The sequence below is a fragment of the Prionailurus viverrinus genome, chromosome B3, assembly GCF_022837055.1.
Source record: "Prionailurus viverrinus isolate Anna chromosome B3, UM_Priviv_1.0, whole genome shotgun sequence".
Taxonomy (NCBI): domain Eukaryota; kingdom Metazoa; phylum Chordata; class Mammalia; order Carnivora; family Felidae; genus Prionailurus; species Prionailurus viverrinus.
In genome coordinates, this window is record NC_062566.1 from 69,905,103 (window position 1) to 69,921,980 (window position 16,878).

Below are 16,878 nucleotides of genomic sequence, written 5' to 3' on the forward strand. Positions count from 1 at the left end.
AGAGAGTAGAAGAAGCCAAGGAAGTGGGAAGAATGGTGGTAGGTGACGGTGGCAATGTCAGCAGGGGCCAGATCTAGCACAGCCTCATGGTCCAAGGTTAGGATTTGGTCTTTATTCAAAGAACAGTGAGAAGTTACTAAAGAATTTTTGGCAGGGCCATGATGAGATCAGATTTTGTTTGGAAAGATCACTTTGGATCTAGAAGGCAAAATGGAATCAGAGTGGGATTAGGGGGCTAATGCAGTATCCACGTTGAGTTTGGGGGATATCTTAAGCTGGAAACAAACTCTGAGATGGAAACCTGTATACAGGTGGTTCACCAAGGAGGATTTTCAAAAGGAGTGAGAAAAGCAGGACTGGGCAGGAGGAAAAGTGGAAATACACTGCATTAGAACAGAGACTTCAGCCGATCCCACAGGAGCTCTGGAGCTCAGATGGACCAAATTGAGGAAAGGGGATCAGGCTTTGTACCCTTGCGTCAATCAGTCACTGGATACACACTGCCCAAGGAAAGGGGTATTGTGTTTGGTGACACCACTCCCTTCAGCCACAGGTAGGTCTCAGGGAAGTATACAGCTGTGAGCCATTAGCAGCCACCACTCCGAGGCTGGGACAATGAAAACCTGGATCCTGAAGCAGGGATCTAGGCAACACACCATAGCATCCACTACAGGAGCTCAGGAAGGTGTCCAAGGGCCAGACCCAGAGGGCCTTGGGAAGAAAATGCAGACCAGGTCAAGGCTGGTCACACCCTGCCCCCTGGTGGTGTGCTTCAAACACTGGGCCAGCTGGTAGACCTGGGAGGCTGGGAGGAGGGCCAGGGAACTGAATAAAAGTGTAGCAAATAAATGAATAAAGGGAATCGACACTACAAGGAAATCCTCATGGGAGCCCCTTAAGCTAAGAAAGGACACAATGGGGGAGAAGTGTTCAGAAACATGAGACTTGTTTATTCTTCATTCAAACAGCACTTATTAGCTGACCAAATAAGGCCAAATTAAGATAAAATAACAACAAGACTAAAATTTGGGCCCTCCTTTCAAGGAGCTAACACTTAAGTGAGGATTATAAAGATACAAAAACAACTATAATAAAGTGTGATAAGTTCAAAAATATAGGTATGTAGGGGCGCCTGAGAGGCTCAGTCGATTGAGCATCCAACTTTGGCTCAGGTCATGATCTCATGGTTCGTGGGTTCAAGCCCGTATTGGGCTCTGTGCTGACAGCTCAGAGCCTGGAGCCTGCTTCAGACTCTGTGTCTCCCTCTCTCTCTTCCCCTCCCCCACTCATCCTCTGTCTCTCAAAAATAAATAAAAATATTAATATATATATATGTACACAGTATAAAACCAACACGGATGAGATAGATGTTAATACTAAGAATCAAACGGACTTCACAAAGGAGGTGATGTTTAATTTAAGTCTGAAGAGCAGAAAAGGTTCACAGAAGTGCTCTGGAAACTGCAGTTTGGTGTATAGGAGAGAAGGTGGCAGGGATAAAGGTTGGATAAATAGGAGTCAGATTATAAAGGACATCAGTTGCCATGTGGTAGGGAGCCTTGAGGGATTTTAAGTCTGAGTGATATGATCTCATTTTCTTTTAATGATAAATCAAGGGAACAGTATAGGATTGGAGGGGGGAAATAACTTGGTAATTAGAGTCAGAAAGGTTTGGATTCAGATTTCATTTCTCCTGCTGACCAGCTATATAACTTTGAGCAAATGACTTAACCTCTCTAAGCCTCAGTGTCCACATCTGTAAAATAGGATGGTTGTGAATCTGAATGGAATAATGCATGTAAAGCTGCTGGCACAGAGCCCAGCCTAGTGTCCACACAATAAAAATTACCCCTCTCTCTTTTAACTCATCAAAGTGAACTTCTGTGAAGAGTTGGAGGGTAGCTTGGTGGGAGGGAGAAGGAGTGGCATTTGGAATGGTGGCAGCCCAAGAGGTGGCTTGGAAGATATCACTTGAAGCCAGGTGAGAGGTAAGTCCTGAACTAAGGCAGTGGCCATGGGGATAGACACAGATTTGAGAGCTAATTATGAAGTACAAATCCAAAGGTCCTAGCATCTGACTGGCTATGGAAGAGAAGAAAGGAATAACCTAGACTGATTCAGGTTCCTCTGGAGCAGCTGCCTAGATGCTGGTGCTATTCACTGAGATAGGGAACCATGAGAGCAGGTGCAGCATTAGGGAAGAGATGATGACCTTCAGTAGATCCATGCTGCGACCAGCATGCACACCTTTAGGCCCAAAGGGTTGCCAAAGAGGCAGTTGTCTGAAGTGGAATAGGTGTGGACGGAGTTCGAATGTAGGAACTGGAGGAAAGAATCCAAACACATACACATAAGGTTGAGTCCAGGATGGAGCCTGGGTGGAAGAGATAGAGAGCCAATAGCAAGCCCAAGGCTTGAGGCCAGCTCTCCTTTTCCCGCTGTTTTAGCACAGAACTTTGAGAAACCTGAGAATCAGCATTGTTTCTGTTGCAAATGGCAGAAATCCACTTAAAATTAGCTTGAGCGAGAGAAGAAATTAAGAAATTTGTTGAGTCCTATAATCAAAATCAGGAATCTGTAGCTCTCCATTCCTCTGCTGCTTCCTTTGGGCTGGCTTTCATTGAGGGCAGGTTCCTGCTTTGCAGTGCCGAGCTGATACCCTGCAGCTCTATGCTTATATCCCACCAGCTCAGCAAACCCAGCAGAAAGAGCTCATTTTGAAAGTCTACAGAAAAAGCTCCGGAGAGGGATCTCATGCCCATCCCTAAACATTCCCAATTGCTGTGGCCAAAATGAGGAAGACACAAATTGGTCAAACTGAGAGCCTACCCACAGGAGACCTATATGATTTCCTCCATGGACTGAGGAGGTAGTTCCGTAAAGGAACATCAGGGTGATATTACCAGAAAGGGGGAGTGGATGCTGGGCAGGTGCCTACTACAGGCATGTTGAGTCTCGGGTACTATGGCATTTGGGGTGGTACCCAATGGTATCAAGTTGAAGAGAGATGTCTGGATGGAGACATAACTTGACAAATTACCTGAGGACTTTATGGTGGTGGTTGGGTGGGACAGACTAGTTCTTCAGGGGAATGTGGAGAGAATAGCCAGGGCAGAGGCCCAAAGAAGAGACTCTGGGGTAGAGAGACGCCATCATTTTATGGGAAGGCAGAAGAGAACCCTCATCAGGGGGAGAAGAATCAGGTATTTAGGAGTTGGGGACCAAGAAAACGTTAGCTTTGGGACCCTGGAAAACAGAAAAACATGGGTCTTACGGTGTCCAGTCCCCAGGAGAAGAGAAAAGACAATGCCCAACCCTCGATTTCTGGACTCCCAGCCTCCGTGGGCCCTCGCTCTGGCCTCCCCCCTCGTTCCTAGCTTGTTTGCCACCCCGTTGTCTCCCAGTCGCTATCTCTCGGGAGCAAGAGTCCTCAAAGTTACATCATGTGCAGGGGGCGAGGCGGAGCGGGGGGCGGAGCCTCGCGGAGGCGGGGAGCCGAGTAGGGGGCCCAGCTGTCCAATGAGAGAGATGGGTGTGGGGGCTAGATGCTGGGGGAGGGGAGGCGTCTGGTCCGGTCGGGGCCTGCTGCCCTGGGGGAGCGGCTGTACTGCTAGGGCGTAGAGAGGGTCGCGCGGGCCCAGCGAGGTTCCGCCCCTGCGCCCTCCTGCCCGCCTCCTTTTTAAGCGCCTCCCGCCCAGCCCTCGCTCCCGCTCGCTTAGCAGCGCACCCTCTTTCCCCGCCTTCCTTATCTCCCCGGCTCCGCTCGGTTCTCGTGGCCACCCCGCAGCCCCAGGTGCCATGGCCGCTGTGTACCGCCCCGGCCTGCGGTGAGTGAGCCCTAGCCCGGGGCCGACCCGCACCTTCCGCCGCGCTCGCCCCCACGGGGCTGCCAATGGCGCTCTCCTGCCCGCCAGCCTCCGCCGGCTTTCTCTGCCGAGGAGGAGGCGGGCCCGGGGCGAGTGTGTCTCCATCCCCAGCCTCTCCGGCCCGTGTCTCGCGGGAGATCTGGGGCGGCCGCCGCCGCTCCGAGTCTCTCCGCTTCCGTCCCCTCCTCCCCCGTCCCTGCTTTGCTGATCTCTGACCGCGCCGTCTCGATCTGCCACTCACAACTTCCTCCCCTCCTCGCTCGCCCCCACAGAGCCCTGTCTCCTCGTCTCCTCCTTTTCTTTAAGATGTAACTCTTGTGCCCCAGCTGCGATTAGAAGCGCGGTAGGACCCTGGGGTCAAGGGTGCATGAACCCCTGGGGGATTGAGCTCAGAACTCCCCAAAGAAGGCACGAGGTAAACCTCCATTTCCGACCTCCCGCGAACTGGAACCTGGAGGGAAGCCTGGCGCAGCCAAGGGACCTGCGGCCAGAGGAAAGAGGGAAACAAGGTGGAGGAGGGGGACAAGTTGCCTTCAATTCTAATAGGTTGGCTTCGTCCTCTGTCTGGGACGGAAGCTCCTAGGCCCTGCTCCCTTTTCACAGCTTCCTGTCGTTCCTCTGTGGCCTCCCTTCTCCCCAGCATGTGTCCCAAAGTCTGAGCTAACCCCCAAGTCTCTCCCACAGCTGGTTCCTCTTGGCCAGCCCATGTGGGTGGCCTCTGGAGCAGAGGAAAAGGAGAGGGTCCCACTGGTAGAGAGTCAGAGAGGATCACCAGAGACTTCCTGAGCCAGGCCCCCTGCGGGGAGAGGGACCTGCCAGGTCCCAGGAGTCCTCTTCCTCTGCCCCTGAGGCCACACTGGGTTTGAATCCTGCCAGCCCAGGTCCACTCTAGCCAGGTTCCAACTCCCATATCCATGGTCCGAGCTGTCTCCCTTCCCCAGGCTTACAGCCTAAGTTTAACTGAGCTTTCTGCAGTCTGATGTTACCACCTACCACCAACACCCAAAACTCTCTAGGCATTTGACCTCTAAGGGGGGGAACAGGGGCATGCAGTCTGATGTGTGGAGCAGTTTCTGGTGGGTGAGGCCCTGGCATCAGAGAAGGGCAACTTCCCTCTCTTGGCCTTTGCTCTCTCTGGGTCACTCCACCCTGGGTCCGGGCCAATCAGAGCAGACCCTGCTTCTCCCTCTCCCAGGGGTGTGAAGGGACAGAGAACAGGGACCCTGCCCTCATGGGAATGGGCATGTACCCCAGCCATTGACATTCCCCAACAGTCAGCCTTCCACCCAGCTCAAAGATACCTACCCAATAGCAATATCTTATGCAACCCTTGTTGGCCCAGGTGGGCAGCCCTAGCTCTGATGCCTGGAACCCCAATACCCAGTTACCAACTCTCTGTGCAAGACCCCTAATCTGGAAACCTGGGACTGTACCATCTCAAAGACTGGGTCCTTTGCTGAGGCTTTCACAGTCTTATACACACCAGAAGAAAAAAGTAAAAGCAGCTGCTTTTTTAACTTATAAAAACTATACTTAAGAATGGAAAGAACAGGGATGAGGGCTTTAACTACCAGACCCATGAAGCTGTCACCAGGGCACAGTTTATCGACACTGGGTCATAGGGCACCTCCTCATTTCCAACCTTGACCAGACAGAGTTAAACGTGGGCATGGGTTAAGACTGCAATAACCTCAGCATGCCGACATATACCCTCCACACCACCAGGCATGTGCCTTTATGCTCCTTTGGCAATATTCGTCCCTTGCTGACAAGAAAACACCCTCACTGAGACTCATGGAGGCCACAAGGTACATGTGGCCTGAACCTATCCCACACACCTACTCTCACCTGCTCTTCAAGGTGCCTGCGCCAAGACCTGTTTTAGCATGCTCCATGGCAGCCCAAGCTTTCTGTCCCCTTGACTTGCCCATCTTCCATGAGAACACCCAGCCCATTACCTATTTCTTGTCGTAGGCTTAGCCGGCCTGGGCTGAGCCCCTGGGGCTGGTCATCATGGCGCAGCATCCAGACCCTACGAGTACTCAGTGGAGATCTGGGCCAGCTGCCCGCTGGAGTTCGAGACTTTGTGGAGCGCAGTGCCCGCCTGTGCCAACCAGAGGGCATCCACATCTGTGATGGCACCGAGGCTGAGAACACTGCCACACTGGCCCTGCTGGAAAAGCAGGGACTTATCCGAAAGCTCCCCAAGTACAACAACTGGTAAGCCCTGAGCCCCGTGACCCATGGGATGGGAACAGCTTATTGGACAGAGGCCACGTTGGGTTTACCAAGACAAACATCAAATTTAACTAGACCATCCCAATGGAATGAGCAAGAATGGGAGCTCTGGGGGAAACAGAATCAGGAATTAGTGAGATTGGTCTATATTTTTTATGTTAAGGAAAGAAGCTAATACAAATAAAAACCTTTGCTTTTTTTTTCCCCCCTCTTCCAAGTTCAGAGTTTTTGCCGAGGGCAGAGGCTTTTAGAAGGCTGGGCCAAAGGAACTACCCCTTAGATGGGACAAAATCTGGAGCAAGCAACTGAGGTGCAAATGGATGGGCAAAAATAAGACCCACAAAAGACGTAGAGTCAAAGTTGGACTTGAAAGATTGGGTCTGGGGATGAGGGAGATCATCTGGCCACGTGTTCCTGATAATCCTTTCTCCCCCAGCTGGCTGGCCCGCACAGACCCCAAGGATGTGGCACGAGTAGAGAGCAAGACAGTGATTGTAACTCCTTCTCAACGGGACACAGTGCCCCTCCCGGCTGGCGGGGCCCGTGGGCAGCTAGGCAACTGGATGTCCCCAGCTGAGTTCCAGCAAGCTGTGGATGAGAGGTTTCCAGGCTGCATGCAGGGTAACCGGGGCAGGGACACAGAAGCAGGGGCACTGAAGATATTAACAGGTTAGAACCCTTCATCCTGGTGGTATTTTTCCTCCATAGGCCGAACCATGTATGTGCTTCCATTCAGCATGGGTCCCGTGGGCTCCCCACTGTCCCGAATCGGAGTGCAGCTCACTGATTCGGCCTACGTGGTGGCAAGCATGCGCATCATGACCCGGCTGGGGACGCCTGTGCTTCAGGCCCTGGGAGATGGCAACTTTGTCAAGTGTCTGCACTCTGTGGGCCAGCCCCTGACTGGGCAAGGTGAGCGCCTACCCTGCCTAGGGGAGGCCACAGAGACCTGCTTGCATTCAGAGAAAACCCTCAATCCTACCCATCTGAATTAGTGAAACACCTCATTCCCAAAATCTAAAGCAGCAGTCTGGGCTGGGGCAATGCTGTTTTGGCAGAGCAATTTGCACAAGATTGAGAAAAGTCACTTATCCATGTCCTGTCCCAGAACAGGGACATAGTAGCTGATAGATACTGGGGGTGCGGGGGGGGGTGTTAAGCTACTCATTGGCACCACCACCGCTCCTCAGTGTCTCTCCTGCCAATCCCAATACCCTCCAGCTCCTAATGCCCCAGTTCCTCATGCCCCTACCAACAGCCGGCCCCATGACCCCATAACCCCATTGTCCCCAGGGGAGCCGGTGAGCCATTGGCCATGCAACCCAGAGAAAACCCTGATTGGCCACGTGCCTGACCAGAGAGAGATCGTCTCCTTCGGCAGCGGCTATGGCGGCAACTCCTTGCTGGGCAAGAAGTGCTTTGCCCTTCGCATCGCCTCTCGGCTGGCCCGGGATGAGGGCTGGCTGGCGGAGCACATGCTGGTGAGGGCCTGGTGAGGACCTAGGCAGCTGCAGGGAGCAGGGCAGGAGTGGGGCCTGGCTGGTCAGCCTCACCTCCCCACTGCCAGGTGCCGGGCCGGTTGGGAGGGACTCTGCCCAAATGACCAAAGCTTTGGCCCCAGGCTGCTGAACATTGTGGGGGCTTCAACTTGCTGCCACACCAGCCCTGTGGCAAGGTGGTGCGCCTGTTTAGGCAATAATTATTTGTCCTCCCTGTTAACCCCTAGCTGTCCTTTCTGTGCAGACCATAACTGACCTCCTCTTTGTTCCCTCCCTCCTCAACACGCAGATCCTGGGTATCACCAACCCCGCAGGGAAGAAGCGCTACGTGGCAGCCGCCTTCCCCAGCGCCTGCGGCAAGACTAACCTGGCCATGATGCGGCCAGCACTACCAGGCTGGAAAGTGGAGTGTGTGGGGGATGACATCGCCTGGATGAGGTTTGACAGTGACGGTGAGAGGCCCATGGATCATACTCAGTTCTGGCTCATACCAGAGCATAGGAGTCTCCCCTTCACTGCTCATGGTGGACCCTGCCCTATACCTCCTGGCAGTCTACCCACCCTAGAGACAGAAGGGCTTTCTCCATAAGATCTGGGGGCCAGCTCAGGGCAAGAGGGAACAGAATAGGACCTTCCATGGACGCACCTCTCAACTCTTACTGGTTGATCCTTCCTTTCCTTCACTTCTGCTCCTGACAGGTCGACTCCGGGCCATCAACCCTGAGAATGGCTTCTTCGGCGTGGCCCCTGGCACCTCTGCCACCACTAATCCCAATGCCATGGCCACAATCCAGAGTAACACTCTTTTTACCAATGTGGCTGAGACCAGTGATGGTGGAGTGTACTGGGAGGGCATTGACCAGCCTCTTCCACCTGGTGTCACTGTGACCTCCTGGCTGGGAAAACCCTGGAAACCTGGTACGTATGATGGGGGAGTTGTGATACAGCCCCTAGGGCTCAGCACCTTGATGACGTAAAAGGCTTCTCCACAACCTGTGGCTGTCCTCCAGGACCTCTGGGAGTCACAGGAAATTATAAATATTCCCGGTTTCTAACCCCAGGTGAGATCTCAGGTCAAGTCCCAACTCCAGGTATTGGCTTTGGGACCTGGCTAAGCTGCTTACCCTCATGAACTTCAATTGCCCCATCAGCTAAATGGAGGCAGTTACCAAAGTACCTATCTTGGCTGTTGGAGAGTTAAATTAAATAACGCATGCAGAAGTGCCGTTGGTTAAGCGTCCGTGTCTTGATTTCGGCTCAGGTCATGATCTCACAGATCGTGAGTTTGAGCCCCTGCTTGGGATTCTCTCTCCTCCCTCTCTCTCTGCCCCTTTCCCCCTCAAACTAAATAAATAAACCTTAAGAAATAATAATGCATGCAAAGTGTTCAGCATAGTGCTGAATATATAGCACATTTTCGGTAAAAATAAGCTGGAGCTTTTTTTTTTTTTTTAAGTTTATTTGAGAGAGAGAGAACAAGTGGGGAAGCACTGAAACACAGACCCCAAAGCAGGGCTCGAACTCACAAACCCTGAGATTATGACCTGAGCTGAAATCAAGAGTCAGACACTTAACTGAACCACCCAGGTGCCCTTGGAATTTTTTTAAAAAGGAAAGGGAAGGACTGTTTTGAAAATTTTTACACAAGGACTTGGGCTCAAAGCATAGTCCACAAAGTTTGACCCATTAGGGAGGAGGAAGCCTGCCCCTCCCCCTGCCACTTGGCTCCCACCATCCCTTGTATAATAATTATTGTCTAAAGGTCAGCGTTGTTACCCTCACCCTGCTCTATCCCTCTAACACGCACACCCAAATCCTTCCAGGCGAAATCAGACCAGCTCTTTAGCCTCTTCTAACAGCTAGTTTCTCAACCCTGTCATCGCCCCTGGTGCCTAGCAGCCCTGCCCCTCCCCCAACCCTGCACTCTGGACCTTCTGCAGTTAGCCCAGAGACCTAAGAATGGAAGCAAAGAAGGGCATGCTGGGGAGGGTGGCCTTGTGGTCACTGAAGCCTACATTCACGTCTTCCAGACTGACCAAGCATCCTCCCTCCTTATCTAATCACCCCTTGCTTTCTCCACCACCATCATTAAGCCCTCCTTGGCCTTCCCACCCAACTGAGAAACCCAAGAAACTTTCATACTTCCCCGCAGGCTAGTTCCCCAACCCTTTCATCATCTCTAGATTCACGGGTATAACTAGGGCATGTTGTGCCCAGCTGCTATTCCCAGAATAATACCCTGTGCCAGGGTCCTAAATTGGGGGCTGTTGGAAGTGCAAGAGACTCTTATATGCAAGTGGAAGCAGGAGCTGGGCAGGTTGGGGGGGGGGGGGCGCGGCAGGGAGAGATGGGCTGGCTGTAGAACTCCCTTGCCCCCCTTCCCAGGTCTAACCAGCAACCTCCAGCAGAGAAGCTTCTGTGTCCATTTAGGACCCCCATGGTGGTGTTTTATACACATGCCACTGACTTGGTCCCATTCTCTCCCTAGGGACCAAATGTCCTATGCTTCTCAGGTTTCACCTGCCCAGGTTATATGTGAGGTCTTCAAGACATACTGTTCCCTCTGGGTCTAAGGAGACCCAGGGAAATCACCAAAATTCTTCTAGCTTCAAAATCAATTGCTGTTTACATTTTGAAAGCTCAGAAGACCCCATCTTCCTCTATTTGCTGATGGAAAGTCAGTTGTCTGAAGTACTCATTGACAGCCTCAGTTTTTGCTTTAGGTTTGAATGTTTGTTTAAATAATAACCCCACAGTGGGGCGCCTGGGTGGTTCAGTTGGTTGGGTGACCAACTTCAGCTCAGGTCATGATCTCACAGTTCGTGGGTTTGAACCTCGCATCAGACTCTGTGCTGACACCTCAGAGTCTGGAGCCTGCTTCAGAGTCTGTGTCTCCCCCTCTCTCTGCCCCTCCCCTGCTCACACTCTGTGTCTCTGTCTCTCAATAATAAATAAACATTAAAAAAATTTTTTTTAATCCCATATATAAATCATTTCTGGGATAAAATTTCTGCGAAAACCTTATGCCAAGATCTAAGCCCATTCTCTTGAGCACTGGCCAATGCCAAGTAGCTACAGCTTGGCATAGACAGTAGTGTCCTGCTAAACCCCAATTCCTTGCCCATTCTTTCTCACATAGCACAGCTGGTAGCACCATTATGGATAAATAACCTGATCTTTTGGGAAAGATGTCCTGGCTCCCTTCTCCCTGCTCCTTACCACACAAGGTTGCAGGGAGTTGATGACGCAAACAGAAATTTTGCAAGAGTGCATGCAAATATATGTGTGTGTTGGGGGTGGAAAAGCCCTTGGAACTGAAAGTATTTGTATTTCCCCTGCCAGGAGACAAGGAGCCCTGTGCACATCCCAACTCTCGCTTTTGTGCCCCGGCTCGCCAGTGCCCCATCATGGACCCAGCCTGGGAGGCCCCCGAGGGTGTCCCCATTGATGCCATCATCTTTGGAGGCCGCAGACCCAAAGGTAAGCATTGTGTGGGCTCCATGCCTTCTTGGTAAAAGGTCTGTCTCCATCTCAGGGCCTACCTCCCTCTTATACTTAAAGCTCAGCCTAGATTGCCAACTGTAGCTGTCTGTCTCTAGAACTATCCCCTGGAGAATGCAAAATATGGGGAGGCATGGGGTTTGAAAATGGGAAAGCAGAGATACTAGGAGAGAGAGACCAGGAATCAAGATCACCAGGAGGGAGGGGGTGAGGGCCCACAGACAAAAGCTGCCTGTGACCCTGTTCACTGGTGTTCTAGGAGTACCCTTGGTATATGAGGCCTTCAACTGGCGCCACGGGGTATTTGTGGGCAGTGCTATGCGCTCTGAGTCCACTGCTGCAGCTGAACACAAAGGTGAGTGCCATCCCTATACACCCACATGGCTGCTTCTCTCCCTTTCTGAGCCAGACCTTCCTCCCTTCCTCCTGCCTGCCCTTTCCACGGGTCTCTTTTCCCAATCCCTTCTCTTCACCCTACTCTTGAGGATCTTCTGGAGCCACCAACATTTCCCAACTTCCTCCAGCTGGATGCAGGGTGCCCTTCTCTTCTCCAGTTAGGAGGAAGATTCCTTACCCATCCTGCTCCCCTCCCCAGGGAAGGTCATCATGCACGACCCATTTGCCATGCGGCCCTTTTTTGGCTACAACTTTGGGCGCTACCTAGAACACTGGCTGAGCATGGAGGAGCGCAAGGGGGCCCGGCTACCCCGCATCTTCCACGTCAACTGGTTCCGGCGGGATGAGGCGGGCCACTTCCTGTGGCCAGGCTTTGGAGAGAATGCTCGGGTGCTAGACTGGATCTGCCGGCGGCTAGAGGGGGAGGACAGTGCCCGAGAGACGCCCATCGGGCTGGTGCCAAAGGAAGGTGCCTTGGATCTCAGTGGTCTGGGAGCCATAGATACCACACAGCTATTCTCACTCCCCAAAGACTTCTGGGAACAGGAGGTGCGTGACATTCGGAGCTACCTGACAGAGCAAGTCAATCAGGATCTGCCCAAGGAGGTGTTGGCTGAACTGGAGGCCCTGGAGGGACGTGTGCGCAGAATGTGACCTGAGGCTCCAGGCTAGCAGGAGAACACAGCACCCCCCATCTGTCCCAGCCGCCATCTAGGGATAGGAGAGCCACCAGGCTTGCAGAAAGTATGAGCAATTGGATAGAACTAACATCTGGGTGCCATGAGACCAGGCCACAGGCCTTCTCCAACATGCTAATAATAAGAGATGCTCATTTATTTTACACAACTTTTGTGCGTTTCATTCCTGCCTGTCTTCACAGGCTTCTCTCTAACACCAATTTCAGACTTCTTGCAGCTCTCCAAGCAGCCAGCACCCTGGTGCAGCCTGGCCTGGCACAGCCCGGTGATATCCAGGACCTCTCTCACAGGCAGCGCTACCACTGGGCCATATAAGTGGGAATTTCTGGGAGAAGGCACATCTGCTGTGTGTCCCCGGTTCTTAAAAAGACAGGGGCCTCTACCAGCTACTCCATATAGCCTCCAGGCCTTAAATTTCTGACCTCCCACTTGGAGACCAGAAGCCTCTATAGTCCCATCCCCAGTGAAGCAGTTCCATTGTCAGTCGTCAAACCTGTTCTTCTTCCTGCTTGACCTGACACTGGGACGCCAAAGCATTCATGAAAGCTCATTCAATATTAAGAGAGCTAACACTTATAGTACCTTCTGTGCACCAGGTACTGTTCTGAGCACGTTACAAGACAACCCTTTGAAGCAAGTACCACATTACTTGAATGAAGAAACAAAGGCATACAGAGGTCAAGTAATTGCCCAAGCCCACACAGCAAACAGGAGAACCAAGGATAAACAATAACTGCATAGACATCTCTCATAGCAGCAAAGACTGGAGAACTATAAGGATTTTAGATGTCCCCTATTCCATGCTTCTCAGACTTAAAAGTGCATATGAATCACCTGGGGATCTTGATAAAATGCTCATTCAGCAGGTCTGGAGTGGCCAGGAGATTATTTTTCTTACAAGCTCCTAATTGATGTTGATGCTGCTGGTCCAGGGACCATAGTTTAAGTAGCAAGGCCTTGGCCTAAATCCTCAGAAATCAGCTTTATAGGAAGACCACAAAGGGAGCGATGATCCTCCATAAATCAGGGGCACTGGCTGAGGGATAACTTCACCTCTGATCTGAATCAGGCTGAGGGCATGTATAAACAGACTGGTAGGATGGAAGTCCACACCCAGAAAATGAGAATAAACTCCAACAAATAAAATGGAGTTTCTGGGAATTGCTGCAAAAGAAAAAACTGGAGGAGGAAACACCAAGTGTTTCATAGAGAACAGCCAATAACCAGCTATCATGTGTAAGCACAGAAGAAGCTAAGGTCAGAGTGGATCACGTGTTAATGTATAGTTAGTAATGGAGTCTATTATACTTAAAAATATACAGCCAAATCTTCAGCTTCATGAATGGCATGCAATACCTGAGAAAATGATCAGAGGCGGCACAACAGAGATGTTAGGCACACGGTAGAGTCAGGTGCCTCTGGGTTTCTTCATCTGTAAAACCGGGATGTGCCTGCACCTTGGTGTTGTTGGAAGGATTAAAGGTCAGTGGAGCCAGCACTCAGAACTGTTCCTGGCATGGAGTAACCACTGACTGTATGTTAGCTGCTCTCACCTTTCCACTCTATATTGATTAGAGTGTGTCCTGTAAGCCTATGTCATATATTGCTGACGCTACAGTTTAAGAGGAGAGTGAGCAATGTAAATAAAATTTAGAAGAGAAAGAAAATTGGTTTGGAAATAAGTCCCTCCAGGTATCTAAATGCCCAGTGATTTAAAGGTATTAGCCTTAAAAATTATTTTGACAATTAGAATAAAATTAGGCTACATGCCCTGCAGAGAAATGATAAAATGTAGTTAACACACTATTAATTTTTTTTTTAAGTTTGTTTATTTTGAGAGAGGGAGAGACGGGCAGAGAAGAAAAGGGAGAGAGAATCCCAAGCCAGCTCAACATTAAGCACAGAGACCAATGCCAGGGCTCCATCTCACTGAACTGTGAGGTTATGACCTGAGCCAAAATCAAGAGTTCGACGCTTAACCGACTGAGCCACTAAGGTGTCCCTAACACATTTTAGTTAATCTTTTTATTTTACTTTAAGTTTTTTATTTATTTAAGTAATGTCTACGGCCACCATGGCGCTTGAATTCACAACCCCAAGATCGAGTCACATGCTCTTATGACTGAGCCAGCCAGGCATCCCTCATCTTTTTATTTTACGTTAAAACACAGATACAGAAAACCATGAAAAACAAAGGTATAGCTTAATAAACTAACAGAAAGTGAACACTTGTAAACCATCATCCAGAGAAAAAAACAGAACTTTGCAGACACCCAAAGCCCAGCCACTCCCTCCCTACATTCTTCACCTTCATCATAGCCCCTCCTTCCTGGCATAGATGGATATTGTGATGCATGATAATTATGTCCTTTAAGTTTATTTTTGTAGTTTTATCACCCAAGTGTGGATCTGTAGACATTATGGTTCAGCTTTGCCCATTTTTAAGAATTTCATATGCCTTTTAAGTCTCAATCTATAAGTTCCCCCTCCATTCCTTTCTTTTCCCTTAATTTAATCATTGAAGCATCCAGACCTAGATGCTTAATGCCTAGATTCATTAATTTACCAGGGGTTTCAAGACAGCTATATTCAAACTGTCATAATTGTTGGAAGTTTTACAAAAGGACACTCCCTTTATATTCTATTTCATTACCTCCAGGTATAGTTTATAGAGAAGCAACAAAGTAACTGATTCTTTTCCTTTATTTACCATCTCCAATATGATTTAATTTTCTATCATCTTGCAAAAGGGCAAACAGTTACTTACACACACACATACACCATTATGAACTCATGGATTTAAACATACTTAATGTAGGGGCGCCTGGGTGGCGCAGTCGGCGTCCGACTTCAGCCAGGTCACGATCTCGCGGTCCGGGAGTTCGAGCCCCGCGTCGGGCTCTGGGCTGATGGCTCAGAGCCTGGAGCCTGTTTCCGATTCTGTGTCTCCCTCTCTCTGCCCCTCCCCCGTTCATGCTCTGTCTCTCTCTGTCCCAAAAATAAATAAACGTTGAAAAAAAAATGTTTTTTTAAATAAAAATACTTAATGTTTATGAAGTTACCCTTTTATGTTTTTTTTAAGCTTTATTTATTTTTGAGGGAGAGAGAGAGAGAGAAAGCGTGAGCGGGGGAGGAACAGAGTGAGAGGGAGACACGGAATTTGAAGCAGGCTCCAGGCTCTGAGCTGTCAGCACAGAGCCCGACGCAGGGCTCAAACTCATGAACCGCAAGATCATGACCTGAGCCAAAGGTGGACACTTAACCGACTGAGCCACCCAGGCACCCCAATGAAGTTACCCTTTTAGTGCTCAAATTATCCCATCTTTGGCCATGAGAACTTGGCTCCTGAGTCCTTTTTTTTTTTTTTAAGTTTATTTATTTTTGAGAGCAAGTGGGGGATGGGCAGAGAGAAGAGGCCAACACAGGGCTCAAATCCATGAACCGTGAAATCATGACCTGACCCAAAATCAAGAGTTGAATGCTTAACCGACCAAGCCACTGAATCCTTTTGACATTACCCTGATAGTGTTTGCTGGCTTCTTGCTATCTGGTAAGATAAGCTGTTCCGTGTTTGTCTCGTACATTTTCTGCCCCAGACCTGGAATCAGCCATTTCTTTAAGCTCTGGTGGCTTTCCATGGGAAATGGCATTTTAAGATCTACTGGTGGGGCGCCTGGGTGGCTCAGTCGGTTGAGCGTCCGACTTCGGCTCAGGTCATGATCTCAGGGTTTGTGGGTTCAAGCCCCACCTCAGGCTCTGTGCTGGCAGCTCGGACCCTGGAGCCCACTTTGGATTCTGTGTCTCCCTCTCTCTCTCTGCCCCTCCCCCACTCATTCTCTCTCTCTCTCTCTCTCTCTCACTCAAAAATAAATATTAAAAAAAAAAAGAAGATCTACTACTCGATTGGTCATTGTTTCTAGACCTTTTCAACAGATATAGTAAGATAAAACACTTCATGAGTTCATACTGATAGTTCCTATTCAAATTCCGGGCTAAAGAAAGGGTTTTTAGCTTCTGTATCACATCTGTACCTCCTCTCTGCCACACAAAAATTTCTGATTCTCAAGGTCACAGGACATGAGAGTATTAGAAATCCCATAATTACTCAATTGCTTTTTGGTCAACAGAATTTAAATCCTAGGTAAATTAACATACTTCCCCTTTCCTTCTACACAGAATGCTACAAGAAGATAATGTAATCAGTCACTTCGGAAGACAACTTTCCCTTGTGTAGCCCAGAGCTGTACACGTGTCCGAGAAACTGCAGTTGCCAGCCTGCAAGGTGGGGTGGGGGAGAGGGAGGCCAGGGTTAGCCAGAAAAAAAAAATCTGCTCCCCTTCTCTCCTCTCTAGCCCAGCCTGCCCTCTAGTGGGGATGCTAATGAACAGGAAATAGCACAAGGCAGGTCACAAAGAAAGTCAATTAGCTGACATTTACTTAGCAATCACTAGAACAAGTCCTAAAATGGGTGCTGAAGGTAGAAAAGTTCTCTGTGGCATTAAGCGGCTTCAAGTGTGGCTGGGAAAACACGAAGCTGCCCAATGAAAAGCACTTCACAAAATGTCACCAAGCAACATACCAAATTTCAAAATCATGAGAGGGAAGGCCAATAGTTTCTCAAAATGACTGAATTATTTTAAAAGAAATGGTATATTTCTTTCAATGGAACACATAGCATAT

The 16,878-nt window shown here is 49.9% G+C and overlaps 2 protein-coding genes across 6 annotated transcripts in view; one reads left to right on the plus strand and one right to left on the minus strand.

The window, feature by feature from the left end:
- Positions 1-16,878, minus strand: part of NRL (neural retina leucine zipper) — a 30,116-nt gene that overhangs the window by 8,328 nt on the left and 4,910 nt on the right. The window lies entirely within an intron of this gene.
- On the plus strand, positions 3,586-12,346 carry PCK2 (phosphoenolpyruvate carboxykinase 2, mitochondrial). Of its 3 annotated transcripts, none has more exons than XM_047862080.1 (10): positions 3,586-3,827; positions 5,841-6,086; positions 6,541-6,725; positions 6,813-7,016; positions 7,398-7,585; positions 7,893-8,055; positions 8,303-8,521; positions 10,946-11,083; positions 11,364-11,459; positions 11,659-11,903. In XM_047862080.1, exons 1-10 carry the CDS (start codon positions 3,799-3,801, stop codon positions 11,766-11,768), a joined length of 1,578 nt encoding a protein of 525 aa, XP_047718036.1. In that variant the 5' UTR covers positions 3,586-3,798; the 3' UTR covers positions 11,769-11,903. The 3 variants fall into 3 exon arrangements, with proteins under 3 accessions (XP_047718036.1, XP_047718034.1, XP_047718035.1); XM_047862078.1 differs by having other exon boundaries at positions 3,589-3,827; positions 11,700-12,346; XM_047862079.1 differs by lacking the exon at positions 6,813-7,016 and having other exon boundaries at positions 3,589-3,827; positions 6,541-6,773; positions 11,700-12,346.

Excerpts from the sequence above, each read along its gene's own strand:
- PCK2 (XM_047862078.1), top strand. The coding sequence starts at position 3,799 with ATGGCCGCTGTGTACCGCCCCGGCCTGCG. Across the intron at positions 3,828-5,840 it reads GTGTACCGCCCCGGCCTGCG|GCTTAGCCGGCCTGGGCTGA; the intron begins GTGAGTGAGCCC and ends TTCTTGTCGTAG. Across the intron at positions 11,084-11,363 it reads TGGAGGCCGCAGACCCAAAG|GAGTACCCTTGGTATATGAG; the intron begins GTAAGCATTGTG and ends CTGGTGTTCTAG.